Here is a 23,603-nt window from a genome sequence, read left to right on the forward strand (position 1 = left end):
TTGGTAAACGATACCTAAATAAGGTTTGTTTAAAAATGCATAAGCTCGTCTATTGTCAAAATGAGTATAACAAAATAACATTTAAAACACTTGAAATTTTGTAGTTCTAGTTACCATGTTAGGACCACATGCACTGCCATCTTCTACAAATGTTTCATCTCTTTCTGCATCACCACCTCGCTTGCCTGTGTTTAGAAATGTAGATACACATAGGTCCTCTCGTATGTGTGTGTACATCACAGATAAATTTGCACGTGATACTAATGTTTTATGTGGCCAGGCACAGACTAATTTTCCACACAGAGAATCACTAGAAACATAAGGCAGGAAAAAGATTATCTTATTATTTACTGAAATAACATAGATTGCTGATATAGTTAAGTTAAAATATACTGTACTAACTTAAACACAGGTTTCAAGAATTTTCCCTCAGTAAAATTTTTTGAGAACACCAAGTTACATATAATGTGGCTCTTTTGTTATGTGAGGCAATGTGGCAAGGGAAAAATTAATGATTTTTATAGTCTGATGGTCTTGATCTGTCCTATACCAGCTTCTGATATTTAAGCACATGGTCACTGGTCTTTAATTTTTTCATTAGTAAAATGGGATAAATAACTCTAATACAAATATATGATGTATATAAATATATATTTGTAATGTATATAAAGTACCTAACACAATGTCTAACTTATCACAACAATAAATAGAGGCAATGTTATGGTCATCTTTGGTAACATTATAGGCACTGGACACATAATTTGTATGCAATAGGTAATACTGCTCTGTTCAGATCATGAAACAAAGAAAACCTGGCATAAAATACCATTTCAGTGTGTACATAAAAATATATTCTAGTATCTATGATCTTAGCAATATATAACCTACATTCCAAAGAAAATTAGAATGTTCTAAATACATACGAAAAACTGCAAAACGAATGGCCACAGTTTCCAAATCGATCTGATCTTCCATTTATTTCCTCAAAGCAAGCAAATGGAGCACCTCTAGCATCTAAAAGAAAATAAAAGTGAATACAATACATAATTCCAATTCTATTTACAGAAATAATAGAATCACCCTGGAAATTATAACATAATTCCTAGGGAGGTTTACAATTACCTAGTCATTAAATAGATGCTGGAGGTAAATCTAGGATTAAAAAGAGATTCTGTACAGAAGAAAGTACAGAATCTCTTTTTAATCCTAGATTTACCTCCAGCATCTATTTAATGTACAAAACAGAGGAAAAAGTAAACAGCAACATTATTCAAATGGCTGTATATTGTTAGAATTAGTAGCCATTGTCCTTTCCATTTCCGCTAAATTGTTTACTTTCTGCCTTAATTCCCTACCCAATGTGAAAATATAGTTTTCTCTTATTCCAAACAAATCAGGAGAGACATAGTATCTATAATTCAATTCTGATAAGAAACCTGAAGAGCATTTGATTTAACTCTTCTTATTCCATACTAGATTCTTCATCTCTGTTCCCAAGTACAGTTACAACCACTAAATAAGAATTTTTGAATTTTAAAATTAGGAATGACATCAATGTTTATCTATTTCAGCCTTTTTATATATTTAGTTATATCTAACTTTAAAATCATTAATAAATCAAATGTATATAATAGCTGCCTCATCACTTTGACATTGGTGATTTAGAGGTGTGTGTGTTGTTCATGTTAATTACATGTAATAACATAGGTTTGATTCTTCTGGTCAAGATGGCCGACTAGGTAAATGCTGTGCTCATCTCCTCTCAGTACCACATCAATTACAACTAAACTACAGAAAAACCATCATTGAGAATCACCTGAAGTCTAGCTCAACCGAAGTTCTACAACTATGGACATACAGAAGAAGCCACCTCGAGACTGGTAGGAGGGGCAGAGACATGGAACAGGTGGGTCCCACACCTGCACATGACCATTACAAACCAGGAGGAATAGCTCAGCTGTGCAGGTACCTCCCCAAGAGGAGTGAGGGGTCCGAGCCCCATACCAGGCTCCCCAACCCAGGATTCCAGTGACAGGGAGAGGGGCCCCAAAACTTCTGGTTGTGAAAACCAGTGGAGATTGTGGCTGAGTGAGACAGAGGACAGCTGGAGTCCCAAGCTCCCCTTAAAGGGAATGTGTACAGACTTACTCAGTGACAGACTCACTCACTCTGAGCTCCACCACTGGAGCAGTAGCTCAAAATGTGCCAGGGACATACGGGGAGGAGTTGAATTACCTGGCTTACAGCTAGGGCTGGAGGAGCAGCTTTCTCCCAGATGGAAAAGCTGACGGAAGCCATTGTTTCTTTGTTGAGCTCTCCCTCTCCTTGCATGCAGACCCAGGCAGATGCCATATCTGAGTCTCTATCAAACTTGCTAACACCATTTCCTCCCCGCCCTGGTGATTCCCTGGGTGAGACACTGCCCCACCCAACTTTCAGGCACATCAAAGCTGCTTCCAAGGTCTTTTCCATACTAACAACCTGTTTTAGATCATGCTACAGACTTTCAAAAAAAAAATCTCCCAAAGGTTCACAAAACCCAAACAAGCAGCATCTGGCTTCAGCGTGTACTATAACTCTGGCTGAGAGCCCAAAGTCTGGCACTAGTGACAGCCAGCCTCGATTCACAGATTGGCCTCTGGAGGCACCTCTAAGCCCAGTGTGGGCAGTGGCCATCTAGGATTGTTTTGTGGCTCATACCAGGTGGCCCTGGGCAGAGCATAGGTTCCCTCGCAGGACGCCCAGAGCTGACACACCTGGTGTTTCACTTCAAATGCCAGAGCATCACCTGACCACTTCAAAGGATGACACATCCAAAAGGGCAGACGGGGCAGACACCAGAGCCCCACTAAAGTGAACCCTGCTCTGTAGCATCAGCCCTTGCACCACAGCTCCTCCATTGCAGTCACAGCCAGTCCTCACAACCAGCCTGAGAGTCAATCCCTCCCACTCACATACAAGCAGCAACCAAGGCTCAACTACAATAGGAAGGCACACACAACCCACACAAGGGACACACCTGGAGCACCTGGCTCTGGTGACTGAGAGACTGCACCACTGGGTCCCACAGGACACCTACTACATAAGGCCACTTTACTAAGACTGGGAGGCCTAGCAGTCCTATCTGTTACATAGAAACAAACACAGGGATGCAACCAAAGTAGGGAGACAAAAATACTTCTCCCAAATAAAAGAACATAACAAAGCTCTGGAGACAAGCAATCTACCAGATGCAAAGTTCCAAACACTGGTTATTAGGATGCTCAGTCATCTCAGGGAGAACGTCAACAAAGAGAAAGGAAACATGAAAGTGAAGATAAAAAAACAATATAAAAAACAGTCAGAAATAAAGAATACAATAACTTAAAAGGAAAATACATTAAGGGAGTCAACAGTAGATTAGATGAAGCAGAGGTTCAAATCAGCAATTTAGAAGATAAGTAACAGAAAACACCCAATCAGAACAGGGGAAAAAAATCCAAAGAAATGAGAAGAGTTTTTAAGGGGCCTCTGGTACAACATCAAGTGTACCAACACTCTCATCATAGGGGGACCAGAAAGAGAAGAGAGAGAGCAAGGTATTGATAACCTATTTGAAGAAATAATGACTGAAAACTTCCCCAACCTGGCAAAGGAAATAGATATACAAGCCCAGGAAGTGCAGAGAGTCCCAAACAAGGTGAACTCAAAGAGGCCCACACCAAGACACATCATAATTAAAATGCCAAAGATAAAAGACAAAGAGAGAATCTTAAAAGCAGCAGGAGAAAAGCAGTTAGTTACCTACAAGGGAGCTCCCATAAGACTGTCAGCTGATTTCTCAACAGAAACTTTGCAGGACAGAAGGGATTGGCAAGAAATATTCAAAGTGATGAAATGAAATGACCTGTAACCAAGAATACTCTACCCAGCAAAGCTATCATTTAGAATCAAAGGACAATAAAGAGCTTCCCAGAAAAGAAAAAGCTAAAGAAATTCATCACTACCAAACCAGTATTACAAGAAATGTTGGAGATACTTCTTGAAGAAGGATGAGTATGAGGATGAGAGTGAGGAGGATGAGGAGAAGGAGAAGGAGAGGAGAAGAAGGAGCGGAGGAGAGCAAGAGGAAGAAGATAAAAAATATGAATGATAAAATAGCAATAACTACATATCTATCAACAATTATTTTACATGTAAATGGATTACATTCTCCAATCAAAAGGTAGAGTGGCTAACTGGATAAGAAAAAAGACCCTTACATATTCTGCTTACAAGGGGTTCACTCAGATCAAAAGGCGCAAACAGACTGAAAGTAAAGTAATGGGGGAAAGATATTTCATGTAAATGGAAACAAACAAACAAAAAAGCTGAGATAGTAATACTTATACCAGACAAAATAGACTTTGAAACAAAGGTTATAACAAGGACAAAGAAGGAGGCAGTAATTCCAATTCTAGGCATTTATCCAAAGAAACCCAAAAGACTACTTCGAGGGAACATGTGTATCCATATGTTAATTGCAGCATTGTTTACAATGTTTGTTTTTCCATAAATTTTATTCTGTTAAAATACACATAACGTAAATTTTACCATCTTAACCACGTTTAAGTGTACAGTTCAGTAATATTAAATACATTAATATTGTGTACAGTCATTACTACCATCATCACCATAACTCTTTTCATCTTATAACTCTGAAACTCTATACCTATTTAACAATTACTCTCCATTCCTCCCTCCCCCAAGCGACTAGCAACCACTATTTTACTTTCTGTACCTATGATTTTGACTATGTTAAGTACCTCATATCAGTAGAATCATATGCTATTTGTCTTTTTGTGACTAGATTATATTTAGCAAGACGTCCTCAAGATTCATCCATGTTGTAGCATACTGCAAAATTTCCACCTTCTTAAGGCTGAATTATTTTTGTTTGTTTGAGTATACTACATTTTGCTTTCTCCATTCATCTGTCAATGAACCCTTGGGTTGCTTCCAAGTTTTAGCTATTGTGAATAATGCTGCTATAAACACAGGTGTACAAGTATCTCTTACAGACACTGCTTTCAGTTCTTTTGGGTATATACTGAGAAGTGGAATTACTGGGTCATATGTTAGTTCCATTTTTAACTTTCTGAGAAAATTCTATACGATTTTCCACAGTGGGTGCACTATTTTACATTCCCATCAACAGAGCACAAGAGTTATCTCCCCACATGTTCGCTAACACTTGTCATTTTCTGGGTTTTTTTGTTTTTGTTTTTGTTTACATAGTTGCCATTATAATGGGTGCTTGGTGGTAACCCATTGTAGTTTTGATTTTCATTTCCTTAATGATCACTAATGTGGAGATTCTTTTTATGTGTTTATTGGCCATTTGTATATTTTCTTTGGAGAAATGTCTAATCAAATCCTTTGCTCATTTTTCAATTGGGCTGTTTAGTTTTTGTGGTTGAGTTTTAAGAGGTTTCTATATATTCTGAATATTAATTTCTTATTAGATGTATTATATGCAAACATTTTCTCCCAATGAAACTATAAAACATCCAGAAAGTAATTCGTAAAATGACATTAGTAAGTCCTTACATTTGGGGCAGATAATTCTTTGTTGTAGGTATTGCCCTTTGCATTGTAACATGTTTAGTAGCATCCTGACTTCTACCCTCTAAAGCCAGTATCAGTCCCATCCCAGCTGTGAAAAAACAAAAATGTCTGCAAGCATTGTATCCAATAGACAAAGGCTATGACTGCTGCTAATATGCCACAATGCACAGGACAATCCCTCTCACCCCTACCTCTTACAACAGAGAACTATCTGGCCTAAATTACCAATAATGCTTAGGTTGAGAAACCCTGATATAACTGTTGGATTTGTAGTCACACACATTTAGGTGCTCACAACTCAATTTGGTGACAAACTATTAATGTCTGTGACCTTATAACTAATTAGATTTTCTACCTGCCAGAGGACAAACCTCACCACAAACTAAGTGACACCCAAACTTTAATACCATTTATATTATACCTAGAATAGGAAGTTTCTGCATATGCAGAAATAACACTGAAGAGCATGCTGCAGGGCCTAGACTTTTACAAAAACAAAATTTGGTAAGGAACTTAGAAAAAGGTGATACATTTTCAGCTGAGGTATCATTACTGATCTATTTTTTTTAAAAAGACTTACTGCTTAAACTCAAGGTCCTTTACCATAGATCTATAGATTTGTTTACTTTAAATGATATTGTTTCATGCAGAAGGTTAAGTCTTTCAATATTATGCCATAAGAATATTTTGGCCAGACACCAATAATTTGGTGGTATATGATGATTTGTATTAGGTGTGTAGGATAAGATTTTTATTTGCTGTTGCCTATAGGAGTTATGACAATTAAGTTCACGAACTTGTTGCAATGGTGTTGCTAACCTTTTTTGATATCAGAGGGATTATGCATTTTGAATTTGTACCAACTAGACAAACAGTTAACCAAGTGTACTATTTGGAAGTGCAGAAAGGGTCTGTAAAAAAGTTAGATGACCTGAACTTTTCACCAACAATTCAAGACTCTTGAATCACAACAATGCATCAGCTCACATGGCACTATCTATGAGGTAATTTTTAGCCAGTAAGCAAATAACTGCATTGGAACACCTTTCCTACTCACCTGATCTGGCCCCCAGTGACTTCTTTCTTTACCCGAAGATAAAGGAAATATTGAAAAGATGACATTTTGAGTACATTCAGGATATCAAGGGTAACACGATCACAGCTCTGATGACTAGTCCAGAAAAAGAGTTCTAAAATTGCTTTGAAGAGTAGACTAGGGTCCAGTGTCAGTGCATAGCTTCCCAGGGGGAGTACTTGAAGGTGACCATAGTGATATTCAGCAATGGGGTATGTAACACTTTTTCTAGGATGAGTTTCCGAACCTGATTGTCAGACTTCGGTATATTATAATGGTTTTTAGCTTGGAAAGCTAATGCCTACTTCAGAATTGCATCAAACCCTACTCAAGACCATTCTAGTTAACAAGTTTCTATGACAGGCCATAGATGACGTAGTCAAAGAATTATAGTTAATTTTAGTTGAAATACTGTGATGACTGAGGGCAACTTTTCAATAGCTGCCTCTTGTCCCAATTGCTGCAGGAAGCTTAAAAAACGGGATTGTTTTCTAAAAATACACACAAAAGCTCACTGACAGGCCCAGACTTACCATGTCCTAGATGCATTAAAAGTAGGATTCAACAGACATTATTTTGAAATCAAGATGGTTTAGATGTTACACTTGCCTCCAAGAAGAAATCTGTATTATTTTAGGAGAAGATTACTGTACATCTACACATAAAGTTCTCACAGAGGGCTTTAAAATCACTGCTAATACTACAAAAATAATAAATAATATAAATCACCTGGGGAACACTTAGCTGACATCCCACTATCTAACTCTAAAAATATACGCCCAGCACTGAGATTTGTTTTCCTGGTTTTATATGGGGAAATATTGACTCTGGAGTACATTTTTCTGTTCTTCCTTATTTTACTGGTAATTTGTTTGCTTTTATGTCTATTATGTTTTTTTATTTTATTAAATTTAATGGGTGACATTGATGAATAAAATTATATAGGGTTTCAAATGTACAATTCTATAATACATCATCTGTATATTGCATTGTGTGTTTACCACCCAAAGTCAAATCTCCTTCCATCACTATATATTTGACCCCCTTTACCCTTTTCTACCTCCCCCCACCCCCTTTCCCCTCTGGTCGCCACTATACTGTTGTCTCTCTATATGAGTTCTTGTTCATCTTCTTTATTTGTCGTGTTCACTTTTATATCCCACAAATCATATGTTTGTTTGTTTTTTTAAATACTACTCTAATGTAGCCATTGTCTTGCCACATGGTACAACTATGATTCTGATAGAAAAGCAGACTAAATTATAATAATCACTAAAACCTCTATCTCATCTCCTCCTTAAATTCCTGGCATTCATATTGATCAAGCCGTTTCTTAAAATTCTCTCTAATGACCTGATTAAGGAAGGCCTAAAGGGAGGACTGAGAATGAAAATTTTCTCTCTCTCAAAGAACATGAAGTGTACCTGTGCAGGGAAATGTGTAGTATTTCAATGAAGCTAATGACCCACACATTTTTAGGAAGCTATCAAACTGGACTAGACAGGTCATAAGCTAAAGCCCTCATTCATCAGTAAGCCCTTTGGACAGACCCACTTTTGAAATCCGCAAAATCAGTAATTGCTCTGCTTTGTTCATTTAAGTCTAAACTAAACCCACCATCTCAAATTCTACATAATCTTCTGAGAAGCTGTATTCCTACTTGAGGATTCTTCCCTGTGCAAACAGGAATTCCATATAAATTCAGAGGGGTTTTTTTGTTTGTTTTACAGAATCAAGAAAATTTGATTTCCTTTAACAATAATACGAGCAAGGTAAGACTTCATTCATTAACAAATTCCATTTACATTTTTGTTCTACAGAATCAAATAACAGAGCTTAGAATAATCAGAATTTAGGAACTAAGAAGAAAATTATGGTCATTACCTTTTCCAACCAAATTTTGACACTGTTTGTTAAACATCCGACATCGTCCTTCATAACAGAAGGAGTCACCTGAATTACAATGGTGTCCATTGCGTACAAATGTGTCAGGAACACAGTGTGGGGCAATCCCATTGCAGAATTCAACGAAATCACAATCTTTATCAAATGATTTCCTACAAAGTTTACCAGCGGGTCTTAGCTAAAAAGGAAGAAAACGTAAGAAAAGATTACATATCAATGACACTCAAATTTTCTTTCTCTTCAGGCTATGAATTTCCATCCATCTTTTTCTAAGTTGCTAAGATCAATGACGAAATTACTCTTCTTGTTAACTACTTAAGCATTACATAGAAACTTAGGTGACTGAATTATTGTGCATAAAGGAGTGGGTAATGCTTGTGAGAGATGTGAGAACTAAAAGATATGAAGACTACCATAAACATAAAAAAAGAAAATAGCGCTAAAGAATTAATATAAAAATTACTTTCAACATATTATGGTGATGTTCACATGTACAGCCTCTGATTTCTCAATATGCCATCCTTAAAGCAGAAATTAGCAAGCATTTACAAAAACACATTATAAACATTTAGATTAAGTTTGTTGATTTTAAAAGAAGAAAATTTAAGGACACGGGAGAAGGTTTATTTCACACACCACATTGCAAACAACTGTTAAAAAAAAAAAAGTAACTTCTCCAATTGCATATCTCTGATCTCTTCAGTACTTACTCTTTAGCTGCTAGCATCCAGGGTTCCCTTTTTGTATACCTGCTTTTGCAAAGAAACATCCAACTATCATCACAACAAACCTTTTCTTCAATGCAAGCCTCAATTCCTCATGGCTATTCACTATCTCATGTAAACTAAGTCAAATTTGTTCTAGCTTTCAAAGGTCCTAGAGGCCCAGCATAAGTAACATTCACACACATCTCCCCTCCCCAGAATAGGTTTTCTGCATACTTTTTCTCACATTTACATGTATTTGCTACCTGTAGCAAATCTGACACAAAATTTCCAAGTGATGGGTGAGAAGACAAAACACAAGCTTATGGAGTTAACATTCAAATCTAAACAAGTGATCAAAATTGTTAGTAAAGGAAAAAACATATAAATATGACAAACTATTAATATTTGTTTAATAAGACTGAAATAATATCTAGTATCTTTTCCAAACAAAATGGTATGAAACTAGAAACCAGAGAGAAAACTGGAAAATTCACTAAATGTGAAAATTAAACACTACACTCCTGAACAATCAATGGATCAAAGAAGAAATAAAAGTGAAACATTATTTTTTAAATAAACATAAAAAAAAGAACTATACCAAAACATTTGGGTGCAGCAAAAGCAGTTCTAAGAGGTAAGTTTATAGCAATAAATGCCTATATTAAAAAAAGAAGAACTGAAATAAACAACAAAACTTTACACCTAAAGGAATTAGAAAAAGAAAGAACAAACGGAGTCTAAAGTTATTCGGAGAAAGGAAATAACAAAGATCAGAGTGGAAATAGGTGAAATAGAGACGAGAGAGACAATAGGAAAAAAAATCAGTGAAACTAAGTTATTTTTTTTAATAAAAACAAAATGGCAAACCTTTAACATGATTAACCAAGAAAAAAGAGACAGGATTCAATAAAATTTAAATAAAAAAAGAGGAGACACTAAAACTGATACCATAGAAATACAAAAGATTATAAGAGGCTATTATGAACAATTATATGCATATGTTGACAAATTGCATAGCCTACAATAAATGGATAAATTCCAAGAAAGATAGCCTACCACGATTGAATAATGAAAAAATGGAAAGTTTGAACAAATCAACTACAACTAAAGAGATTTAATTTGTTATCAAACCTCCTAAGACAGAAAAGCCCAGGACCATGGCTTCAGAGGTGAAATCTATTAAATATTTAAAGAGAAGTAATGCTAATTCTTCTCAAACTTTTTCAATAAAATAAAAAGGAGAAACATGCCCAAGCTCATTTTATAAGGCCAAGATTAACCTGATCCTAAAGAAAGATAAAGACATTATAATAGTTTAGTGGTTACCAGAGGGTAAGGGGGGAGCGGGTGGTAGATGAGGGTAAAGGGGATCAAATACATGGTGATGGAAGGAGAACTGACTCTGGGTGGTGAACACACAATGGGATTTATAGGTGATATAACACAGAATTGTACACCTGAAATGTATGAAACTTTACTAACAATTGTCACCCCCAATAAACTTTAATTAAAAAAAAAAAAAAGACACTATAAGAAATGAAAAATACAAGCCAATATCCCTGATGAGCATAGGTGCAAAAATTCTCAATAGAATACTAACCCACCAAATTCAACCATATTTTAAAGGGCCATACATCTTGATCAAGTGGAATTTATTCCTGGGATGCAAGAATGATGCAATATATGGAAATTATTAAACATGATACACCCCATTAATAGAATTAAGGATAAAAATCATATTATCCTCTGAAGAGATGCAGAAAAAACATGTGACAAAATTCAACACACCTTCATGATAAAAGCTCCCAACAATTTTGGTATAGAAAAAACGTAGCTCAACATAATAAAGACCATATATGAAAAATCTTAGCTAACATCGTACTCAATAGGGAAAAGCTGAAAACTTTTCCTCCTAAGACCAGAAACAAGACAAAGGTGTCTAAGTACATGACTCCTATTCAACATAGTAATGGAAGACCTAGCCAGAACAATTAGAAAAGAAAAAGAAATAAAAGGCACCCAAATCATAAAAGAAGTAAAATCATGTCTGTTTGCAGATGACTTAATCTTATATATAGAAAATCCTAAAGAAGTTACCAAAATAAACTGTTAGAACTGACCAAAAAAAATTCAGAAAAGTTTCAGGATACAAAATCAGACTACAGAATCCATTTGCATTTCTATACATTTACAACAAAAAGTATGAAGAAATTTTTTAAATCCCATTTGCAAAAGTATCAGAAACAATAAAATACTTAGAAGTAAATTTAACCAAGTAGTTGGAAAATCTGTCCAAGGAAAACTATATATAAGACACTGGTGAAAGAAATTAAGAGATACCAAAAAAATGAAAAGACATCCTGTGTTCATGGATCAGAATAATTAATATTGTTACAATATCCATACTATCAAAGAAACCTCAAAAAATTAAAAATAGAACTACCATTGATCGAGGAATCCCATTTCTGAGTATGTATCTGAAGGAGATGTACCTTAAAGAGGTATATGCACCCACATGTTCATTGCAGCATTACGCACAACAGCCAAAATACGGAAACAACCTTAGGTTGTCCATTAATGGATGAATATATTTTTTAAATGTAGTTTATATATACAATGGAATAATATTTGGCCATCAAAAGAAGGTAATGCAGGCCGCCCCGGTGGCTCAGGCAGTTAGAGCTCCATGCTCCTAACTCCGAAGGCTGCCGGTTCGATTCCCACATGGGCCAATGGGCTCTTAACCACAAGGTTGCCGGTCCAATACCTCGAGTCCCACAAGGGATGGTGGGCAGCGCCCCCTGCAACTAAGATTGAGCAAGGCACCTTGAGCTGAGCTGCCTCCTGGACGGCTCAGTTGTTGGTTGGAGTGCTGGCTCTCAGCCACAAGGTTGCCAGTTCAATTCCTCAAGTCCCACAAGGGATGGTGGAGGCTGTGCCCCCTGCAACTTAGATTGAGCAAGGCACCTTGAGCTGAGCTGCCGCTGAGCTCCCGGATGGCTCAGTTGGTTGGAGCGAGTCCTCTCAACCACAAGGTTGCCGGTTCGACTCCCGCAAGGGATGGTGGGCTGCACCCCCTGTGACTCGCAACAGCAACCGGACCTGGAGCTGAGCTGCGCCCTCCACAACTAAGACTGAAGGGACAACAACTTGAAGCTGAATGGCACCCTCCACAACTAAGATGGAAAGGACAACAACTTGACTTGGAAAAAAGTCCTGGAAGTACACACTGTTCCCCAATAAAGTCCTGTTCCCCTTCCCCAGTAATATCTTAAAAAAAAAAAAAAAAAGGAAGGTAATGCTGCCATTTGTGACAATACAAATGAAACTTGAGGGTATTATTCTAAGGGAAATAAGTCAGACAAGAGAAAGACAAATACTTTATGATCTCACTTATATGTGGAATGAAAAAACAAACAAAATTGAGCAAAACACAGAATAGAATGGTGGTTGCCAGAGGTTGTGAGGTGGGGGAGATAGGAAGATGTTGGTCGAGGGTATAAATTTTCAACTATAAATGAATACATGTATAAATGAATAAATCTGGGGATCTAATGTATAGCATGGTGACTATAGCTAATGATAATGTATTGTATACTTAAAAGTTGTTAAGATAGTATCTCATAGCAAGGTTCTTGTTATGTGAAATAGTGGATATGTTACCTAAATTTATGTGGTAATCATTTTGCACTATATGGGGCTCTGACAATTAAGTTCACAAACTCGTCCTAGAAAAAGTGCTATATATTTCATTGCTGAATGTCAGTAGGGTCACCTTTGAAGTACTCCCTTTGGGAAGCTATGCATTGATACCAGCATCTAGTACACCCTTCAAAGCAATTTTGGAACTCTTTTTCTGAAATGACCACCAGAGCTGTCATCATATTACCCTTAATGTCCAGAATGTCATTAAAATGTCTTCCTTTAAATATTTCCTTTATCTTTAGGTAAAGAAAGAAGTCTTTGGGGGCCAGATCAGGTCAGTAGGGAGGGTGTTCCAATACAGTTACTTGTTTACTGGCTAAAAACTCCCTCACAGACAGTGCCGTGTGAGCTGGTGCATTGTCATGATGCAAGGGCCATGAATTGTTGGCGAAAAGGTCAGGTTGTCTAACTTTTTCATGCAGCTTTTTCAGCACTTCCAAATAGTGAACTTGGTTAACTGTTTGTCCAGTTGGTACAAATTCGTAATGCATAACCCCTCCGATATCAAAAAAGGTTAGCAACATCATTGTAACAAGTTCCTGAACTTAATTTTCAGACCTCATACACTCATACACCAAATCACTAAGTTGTACATCTTAAACTCACACAGTGTTATATGTCAATTATATCTCAATAAAGCTGGGGGAAATTTTTTAAAAGATAAAAGCATATATTTCCTCCAATCTTATTTGCTATTTACCTTGTTCTGGAGTTTGCTCCTTTTTTCCATTGAGTTCCAGTGAATTGTGCTGGGTTTGGGATAATTATCCGTGAAGTCTTTAAATGCTTTCAATAAAGAGGTATTGAGTGATTGTAACAATAACTGAATGAATTGCAAAGGACTTTACCAGATGACAGTGAATATAGCCAACAAAAAGAACTAATCTAACTTCCTGACCCCGTGTGAGGTAGGGTGTTAGAAAATAAGACCATAAGAGGGTTGCTCCAGATGTACGTCGATCATAGAGAACTCTGAATGGGTACAAGAAAGATTTGTAATGAGGTATAGGAATGGGAAGTCAATTCAGAGAAAAGAAGCATCAGGCATTAGGTATATGAGAGTACTGGAAATCATAGATTGCTGAATGGACTGAAGAGTGAGGGTGGGTCCAGTGTTGCTTGCATATAATATAATGGGAAGGACAAAATATGCTTCCCACCTTCTTTAAACAAGGATTTCAAGAAATTAATGCTGAGCTATTATAACATACAAATTGCCTCTTACCGTGCAGCGTTGTGTGCAGCATTCCCCAGAACCACAGACTTTCTCACCTTTGAACCTACAGGTTCTAGGATCACAGCATCTTTTATGTGTACAGTTCTGTAAATAAATGCTGTGTTAGTCAATCACATATAATTAGGTAATATCAAATAAAACTAAAACACAGTTTCTTTACAAAGTATGAAGTTTTTCTTAAATTCACAGTTTCAGTAATCCCATTCTTTATATGAGATTTATAGAAATCAACATTTCATTCACTAGTTTGTAAAAGAAATGTGTTGTTTCACTACGTTCCTTATAATTTGATCAATATTAAGATACTACTGTGGAGCCAAAACCTTAGAGGAAATACTTATTAGATATCTTGTTAACTATCATTCTCTTCAAACATTTTGTTACATTCTTGCTTTCATAATAAATTACATAAGCCAAATCTGTTTACATATAGAACTTCTCTGATGTGAAGCTGTCAAAAGCAACATTTACATTCTCAGTTTCTCTTTCTGAAATGGCAAAACCTCAAAACCCCACCCTAAAAAAGTGGTCCCACAAGCCAGGCTCATCGGTTCAGAGCTCTGATTTCACTGGGATGCTGGCCCTATACTTACTTATATTTTATAAGATTTAGTACCTTCAAGCAGCTTTTCCAGTCTTCAGTAGCAAGTTTGTTCTAAATTATGTAGTTTAACAATATCAGATGTTTGCTTCTTCGTGTTGTCTTTTTTGTTATTGGTAATTTCTTATTAGCATTTTCAATGAACAGCTTCACCATAGGCAGCAGTATAATACTTTTAAAATTATTTATTTCACAAATTGACTCATGTATTCAAAGTTTAAATATGCTTTTGTTAGCTTTTTATAATGTTTCCTTTAATCAAATGTTTAGTTGTTTTCTGTTATAGATTATTTTCAATCCAACTTTGTATGTGTAAGGACAAACCTTCTTAAGAACAGAATGATCTGCTACTTTAAATGGTTCCTTTAACCCTTCCCTCTCCCAGAAGTGTGAGAATACTTTTCTCCAATATTCATGTGACAACCAGTTTGAGCTCCTATAAAACCCACAAAAGTGTGGGGGGGTTTTCTTATGATTGGGTTTCCCTGGAGTTTTTAACTCTCAGAGTTGTCCACATTGAGGTTCCAACAATTCAATAATTACAGTGTAGATTTTCCTACCCAGTCACTGGTTCCCAAAGGTTTCAACTTCTGTGTTGCTACTTCAGTAGGTTATGATTCTCTTTTTATTACCTATCAGTCTTTCCAATTCAGGGGGCAATAACCTTATTTCTCTGATGAATCTAAGAAGAGTTGTTGCTTTTTCAATTTGTTTAACTTTTGTTGTAAAGACTGAGTGATGACTTCTAAACTTTCATATGTCAGACCAGAAATCAGAATACTTAACTTCTTTTTTTAAAAAAATAAAAATCCTTTAAATTGGCGTTTGAATATTTTCATACATATATTCATATATATTTGAATATACAAGAAATACAAATATTTTCTTCCATTCTAGAGCTTGCCATTTTATTTTTCTTAGCAATCTAAGAAAGTTTCTGAATTTGATGAAGTACAATTTATCTTTTCTTTAAAACCTCATTCTTATTTGCCATATCTAAGACATTTTTGCGTACCACAGGGTCAAAAAGATTGTCCCTACATTTTATTCTAAAAGCCTTAGATTTTAACTTTTATATTTAGGTCTCTGATCCATTTCAAGTTAATTTTTGTGTATGGTGCGAGGTTAAGGTTTATATTATTTATGGGATATCCAATTCATACAACACTTTTGTTGAAAAGATTTTCTTCACTCATTGAGATACCTTAATGTGTTGACAGAATATCAATTGACCATATATTATATCTGGATTCTCTGTACTGTCCCATTAAGGTATATGTTCATGCTCTGGCCGATACCACATTGTCTTGATTATTACAACTTTATAGAAAATTTTGAAATTTAAAGGAAACTAGTATATATGTTTCACCTTTGTTTTTTGGTTTTTTTTGCTTTTAATTGCTTTGTCTATTCTAGGCCCTTTGCATTTCCATATAATTATAGTATCAGTTAGTAGAATTGCCAATTCTACAAAACGATGGGTGGGGTTTGGATTGGTATTGTGTTGAATGAATATATCAACTTATGTAGAGCTGACATCTTAACAATATTTTGTCTTCCAATCTATGAAAGTAGGATGTGTGTTCATTCACTTCAATCTTCTTTCATTTCTCTGAGCAATGTCAATTTTTATTGTATAGATCTTGCATGTATTCTGTTAAATTTATCTCTATATATTTCATATTTTTGAAAGAATGTATATGGAATTGTACTTTTTATTTCATTTTCCATTTGTTTATTGCCTATACATAAAAATCCAGTGAATTTTGTATACTGACCTTGTATCCAATGACTTGAATTCACTAATTAGTTCTAGTAGTTCTTGGGTGGAAAATTGTTTAGGATTCTCTACTCATGCAATTGAGTTTGATTAAAGACAGGTTTACATCTTCTTTTCCGATCATTATGTGTTTCTTTATCTTGCCTTACTGTAGAGGCTGTAGCATCCACTACAATGTTGAATGGAAGTGGGGAGAGCGAACATCTTTGTCTTGCTCCAGATATTAGGGGAAAATACTGAGTTATTTACCAGTACGTATGATGATAGTTGTAGGCTTCTCAGAAATGTATTTTATTAGAGTGAGGAGGTTCTCTTCTATTACTGAGTGCTGAGTGTATAATGAATTTATGCTAAATTTTCTAAAATTTTTTTCTTCATACATTCTATTATGTTGAATTATATTGAATGATCTTCATATTATAAAACAACCCTGTACTTTTGGGCTAAATACCACCTGATCAAGATTTATTAACCTATTTACATACTGTTCATGAGAGTTATTGGTGTGATTTTCTTTTCTTTTAATTTCTTATCTGGTTTTGACTTCAGACCAATACTCGCTTCATGAAATGAGTTGCAAAATGCCTCTATTATCTGCAAAGGTTCATGTATAATTGGCATTATTTCTTCCTTATATGTTTGATAAAATTCACTAGTGAAGTAACATGGATTTGGAGTTTCTTTGTGAAAAATATTTTAATTACAAATTTAATTTCTTCACTAAATATAGAGCTATTCAAATTTCATCTTCTTATATTGGTTGTGATACTTTGCATCTTTTGAAAAACTTGCCAATTTTATCTAAATTGTCAAATTTATTTACATAAAGTAGTTTTTAATATTCCTTATTTTTAACATATGTACGATGTGTGGTAATATACTTTTTTCTTTCTGATATTGGTAATTTACTCTTACTCTCATTTTTCCTTCATCAGTACAGTGAGAGATTTATCAAGTACACTGATTTATTTCAAAGCACCAGCTTTTATTTTCATTGATATTCACTCTCTGGTTTCTACCTCATTGATTTCTGCTTTTACTTTTATCATTCGTTCCTTCTATTTATTTTGGCTTTAATTTAGACTTATATTTCATTTCTCTAAAGTAGTATTCTAACTACTTAATTTTAGGTCTTTCTTTTTCTCTAATATAAGCTTTTAACGCTATAGATTTTCCTCAAAACACTGTTTGCTGAACCACATATATTTTGATATGTTTTCATTTGCATACTGTTAAAAATAGATTCTAATTGCCTTGTGATTTCTTTTTTGAGTCATTGGCCATTTAGAGGTGATATAGTTATTTCCAAATATTTGGGGGCTTTTCAAGATATCTTATTGTTCTTGATTTCTAATTTAATTCTCAACACAAAATAAATGCTGTGATTTTATTTCAATATATTCTATCTTGATGAATATTTTAAGTGAACTTGAAAAGAATGTTTATATTCATTCTGTTGTTAAATATAGTTGCCTATAAATATTAATTATATCTGCTGAGATTCCTTAGCTACTCACTTATTAAGATAATTTTTCCCTTAAATTATTTGAGCATAAGTTCTTTTAATTCTCTTAATATATTAAAAGTAACTACTGTGAAGTCTTTATCTGCTAAATAAAATATCTTAATAGTCAGTTTTCCTTAACTGCCTATTTTTTCTGAATATGATTCATACTTCCCTGTTTCTCTGAATGTCTAGTAATTTTTGGTTAATAAGTCGGACGTTACAGAGAGATATGATATAATGACTATTCAGCTATGTCCTTCTGGATATTTTATTTTTCTCATAGGGAATTAAGTTGCCTGGGCATAAACTATAAACTTCAGTTCCCATGCAATGTGTAGCAGCTATCTCTGCTCAATTCATATAGTTTCCAACTGCTGAATTTTTAGCTTGATTCCCTCTGTAATGTGGCATTCAGCCAAGGATTTAGGCAGAGATTGCACTTAGATTTCAGAGCACAATCTATCTTCAGTTTCCTTGTTTCTGAAGATTCCTCTTTAATTCCAGTTGCAGTTACAGTCTCAGTCTCTATATTCTGGTATCTGAAACCAGTAAGCCTTCAGATTTCTGGTACCTGAGTTGCACATAGTTCGAAAATACTCTCCAAAAAATAATCATACTCACAGAGCTCACCTAGTGTACCTGTATCTTTCAAGTGTCTCACCCTTCATTTTTTGTCCCATGGGGTATTTCTGGCCCATGAATATTTTAGCACTCAGCTAAGTATTTGTACAGTTAATAATCAGATTTTGGGTCTAACCACTTTCACAGTTTTCTCACTTTCAGTGTTTTACCCTTAAGTTTCCAGTGGCTCTCATCCCTGAACTATGTTCTCTGCCATACTGAGTCAGTAGAGCTGCAGTTTCCATTTAATTCTGCCATAGCTATGGAGGTAGAGGAGCACCTTTAGGCTAGAGAGATAAAATTTTCAATTCTTAACTATTACACACAATTTTTCGAGAGTCAACTCTCCTCTGGTCTTCTTTAAGATGTGTTCCAGTGCCATCTTTCTAAATGATAAGGTCTTCATCTTCTTTTCCACCTATTAGACATATATATAGGAAACAAGTATTTTTTTGAAAAAATTTCTGCTTACCTTTAAAGTGCCACAATCACATTGTTCACCTGGTTCCAACTTTCCATTGCCACATATCTTCTGTTGCTTGTAAACTGGCATATCAGGAAGGGTGTCATGAAGACAGTAAAGGCCAGAATCTGAAGCAAAATACTTAAACTCATCCAAGCTACAGATGCTAAAATCCTTTACACCCCCAGAGTGCCTAAAATATAAAAACCGTAGGTGTGATAAAAATTATTACTGCATATCACTGCATTTCTCCTAATGTATATTACCTTCAAGAGAGATTTAAGAGCATTATTCTTCATGGAAAACAAAAAGCACATTTTAAAAAATATTTATTGCATTGCTAATATAAACATATTTTAAATTTCACCAAGAAAAGTCTTGCAATGACAGAAAACAGGAACCCTGTTATTCTTACTTACCTTCCCAGTGCCAAACAACTGCATTTAAAATTTTGGGGTTCAGATTTTAATATACTTTAATCTATTTAACATTGCTTTTGTATTTTTTCTGTAATGCCAATGTGAACACATTTGTATTAACTTTAATAGCATGTGTTACAGCTTTTGCTCTCTGTAGCTAAACATTTTTCAAACAAAAACCTGCTATCTGAGCTACAGTATGGGAGGGGCGGTAGGAGTACCTGTCCTGACAGCGTAAGAACTGATAGCACCTTGGCAATACCTCAGCGTCCAATTAAAACACCAGACAGAACATGATTGAAGGATCTAAAGATTATGCCCGAGATCAGGAGTTGAGAAAATTTTTTCTGTAAAGGGCCAGATAGTAGACATTATTGGCTTATAGGCTATATACTCTTTTGGAACCATTCAATTCTCTGAAGTGCAAAAGCAGCCATAAACATGAAAACCAATAGCCTGGCTATATTTCAATCATATTTAATTTACCAAAGAGAAAGCCAGTAAAATCTGGCCTATAGACTATTGTTAGCTGACACCTGCCCTATACTAAAATCTATTCTATATCAATTCAAATGGAGCCTAATTCAACCTCTGATAAGACCACCACAGGAGACTAAGTTGGAAATACCCTGAGGTTCCATAGATCCAAATTAACAAAGCATAAAACCAAGCATATAAAAATTAAAATGATTAGCCAATAGTTGAAGTATCTAGTAGAAAAAGAATCAATGTTTTTTAGAAGAAGGTAGAAGAACTCAGTCTTTCTATTGCATTATCAACAATATTCAATATGCTAATAATAATAGATATACAAAGAAATAAGAAAATGTGATCCATAGTAACACAAAACAAAACAAAACAAAACAAAACAGCAGTTTATATTGTGGCACCCACATGCCGGCGGAGCCGTATGGAATGAGTGGGGTGCTGCTGTGAAGCACCCAAGCTAGAGCTCTTGCCCTGCCTGGGGAAGAGCGCAAAACTTCCAAAGTAAGGCTGTGCATGCAGGTAAGGCTGCCCCACTTGGAGAAAGGGTGCAGCTGGGCAGGGACGCAAAGCAGCCCTACCCAGACCCTACTCTGACGGCAGACAATTAAAACAACAGGTCATGCAGGCAGGGTCCTTGTGCAGAGTAAGAGGGGTGCTGCTACTCACCCACCCATGCAGGAGCATCTGCCCTCTGCCTGGAGAGACTTCAGAACTACCCAAGTATGGCTGTGCGCAGGTATGCAAGGTTGCCCCAACCAGAGAAAGAGTAGAGCAGAGCTAGGAGGGCATTGAAACTCAGGCAGGAGGAGTGGCCCTACCTAGGCCCTGCTCTGACTGAGGATAATTAAGCATTAGTGGCTGAGCACAAAAGGTGCTGTACTGGCCCAAACAGGAGCTGCCCTGACTACAACCTGCCTGCCCAAACTATTCAATACACGGTCTATTCAGAAACCACTCTTTCAAAACAGAGACAGCTATTCTTTCCAACTAATAGGAACAAACACAGAAAGTCAAACAAAATGGGGAGACAGAAGAATATGCCCCAAATGAAGAACAAGAAAAAACTCCAGAGGAAAAAACCCTTAATGAAACAGCGGTAAGTAATTTGCTTGAAAAATAATTCAAAGAAATGGTCTCAAGGATGCTCAGCAAACTTTAGAATAGAGGAACTCAGAGAACACTTCAAAAAAGAGATAGAAAACAAAGAACAAATAAGAGATGAAGAACACAATAGCTAAAATGAAAAGTACATTAGAAGGAATTGACAGTAGACTACTTAATACAGAAGAAGGGATTAGTGACCTGGAGGACAGAACAGTGGAAATAACCCAATCAGAATAGGGATACCAAAAACAACAACAACAATAACAAAAACTGAGGACAGTACAAGAGAGCTCTGGAATAACATCAAGAGGGCTAATATTCACATTATAAGGAATCAAGGAGGACAGAGAAAAGGGGCAGAAACACTATTTCAAGAAATAATATCTGGAAACTTTCCTAATCTAGGAAAGGAAACAGACAGGCATGCAGGTACAAGTAGCACAGACAGTTCCAAATGATGAACCCAGAGACCCACACCAAGACAGAGCCTAATAAAATGGCAAAAGTTATATATAAAGAGTCAATCTTAAAGGCAGCAAAAATAAAAATAAAAAGTCAGATACAAGGGAAACCCCATAAGGCTAGAAGCTGATTTCTCAGAAGCAACTTTACAGGCCAGAAGAGAGTGACATGAGATATTTAAAGAGCTCAAAGAAAGGAATCTACAACCTAGAATGCTTTATCCATCAAGGTTGTCATTTAAAATTGAAAAAGAGATAAAGAGTTTCCCAGACAAGCAAAAACTAAATGAGTTTACCACCACTAAACTGGCCTTACATGAAATGTTAATGAGTCTTCTTTATGCAGAAAAGAAAAGACCATAACTAGAAATAAGAAAATACAGGAAAGGAGGGGAAAAAATCTCACTGGTAAAAGCAAATATACATTTGTCACAGTGAATCAACCACTTAAAAAGTTAATAGGAAGTTTAAAAGAAAATAGTAGCAAAATTAACTGTAACTATAATAAATCACAGGAGATTCACAAAACAAAAGGATTTAAAACGTGACATCAAAAAAAAAAAATAGGGAGGGGAGTGAAAATGCAGTGCTTTTAGAATGCAACTGAAATTAAATGCCTATCAACTTAAAATAGACACATACAGAATAGGTAGATATATATGAACCTCATGGTAACCAAAAACCAAAACTATATAAAAAATATGCAAAAAGTGAAGACAAAGGAATACAATTGAATAACTGAAAAAAACTCAATGAATCAAAAGGAAAGAGATCAGGAGAAGAAAGGAACAGTGGAGAACAACTAACACAATTAATAAAATGGCAATAAGCACCCTAAATAATTACCCTAAATGTAAATGTACTAAATACTCTCATCAAAAGACACAGGGTGGTAGAACGGAAAAACAAAACAAAACAAAACAAAAAAAAACACATAGTCCATCAATATGCTGTTTATAAGAGACGCACTTCTTATCGAAAGGCAAACACAGACTGAAAATGAAGGGATGGAGAAATATATTCTGTGCAAACAGAAATTAAAATTAAGCTGAAGTAGCAATAGCTATATCAGGCAAAATAGACTTCAAAACAAAGAATGTAAAAAGAGACAAGGACATTACATATTTTAAAGGGGTCAATTCAAGAAGAGGATATAAGAGTTGTAAAGATCTACTCACCCAACAAAAGAGCACCCAAGTATATAAAGCAAATGTTAATGGACATAAAAGCAGAAATTAATAGTAATACTATAATAGTTGGGGGCTTTAATACTCCACTTGCTTCAAAGGATAGATCATCCACACAGAAAATAAATACGGAGATAATGGCCTTAAATGCCACATAAGACCAGTTTGACATTTACAAAGCATTTCATCTAAAAACTGCAGGTTACACATTTTTTTCAACTGTACATGGAACATTTTCCAGGATAGATCACACACTAGACCTCAAAACAAGCCTCAATAAATTCAAGAAGACTGAAATTATATGAAGCATATATTCTGACCACAATGTCCTAAACTAAACAAACAAACCAAAAACCTGGAAAAAACACAAATGCATGGAGATTAAATAACATGCTTCTAAACAACCAATGGATCAAAGAGGAAATCAAAAACTACCTTGAGACAAATGAAAATGAAAACACAATCCTACAAAATCTGTGGGATACAACAAAAGCAGTTATAAAAAGAAAGTTTATAGCTATACATGCCTACTTCAAGAAGCAGGAAAAATCCAAAATAAACAATCTAAATTTATACCTAAAGAAACTAGAAAAAGAGGAAAAAATAAAACCCAAAGGAAGTAGAAGGAAGTAAATAAGAAAAATCAGACTGGAAATAAATGAAATAGAAAACAGAAAATCAACAGAAAAGATTCATGAAACTAAGAGCTGGTTCTTCAAAAGGATAAAAACATGGCAAGCCTCTAGCAAGACTTGT

General features: G+C 35.4%; 1 protein-coding gene across 1 annotated transcript in view; it reads right to left on the minus strand.

Moving 5' to 3' along the window:
- The window catches only part of LOC109452814 (disintegrin and metalloproteinase domain-containing protein 5), a 50,793-nt gene extending 30,183 nt beyond the window's left edge, over window positions 1-20,610 (minus strand). Inside the window, exons 1-6 of the mRNA XM_074331500.1 lie at window positions 20,501-20,610; window positions 19,197-19,380; window positions 14,204-14,299; window positions 8,546-8,744; window positions 924-1,014; window positions 115-310 (exon numbers count right to left, since the gene is read on the minus strand). Of these exons, the coding sequence (XP_074187601.1) occupies window positions 115-310; window positions 924-1,014; window positions 8,546-8,744; window positions 14,204-14,299; window positions 19,197-19,380; window positions 20,501-20,610 (876 nt within the window). The remainder of the gene's footprint in view (window positions 1-114; window positions 311-923; window positions 1,015-8,545; window positions 8,745-14,203; window positions 14,300-19,196; window positions 19,381-20,500) is intronic.
- Window positions 20,611-23,603: the final 2,993 nt, after the last annotated feature.

Source organism: Rhinolophus sinicus, linkage group LG04, assembly GCF_036562045.2.
Source record: "Rhinolophus sinicus isolate RSC01 linkage group LG04, ASM3656204v1, whole genome shotgun sequence".
NCBI lineage: Eukaryota > Metazoa > Chordata > Mammalia > Chiroptera > Rhinolophidae > Rhinolophus > Rhinolophus sinicus.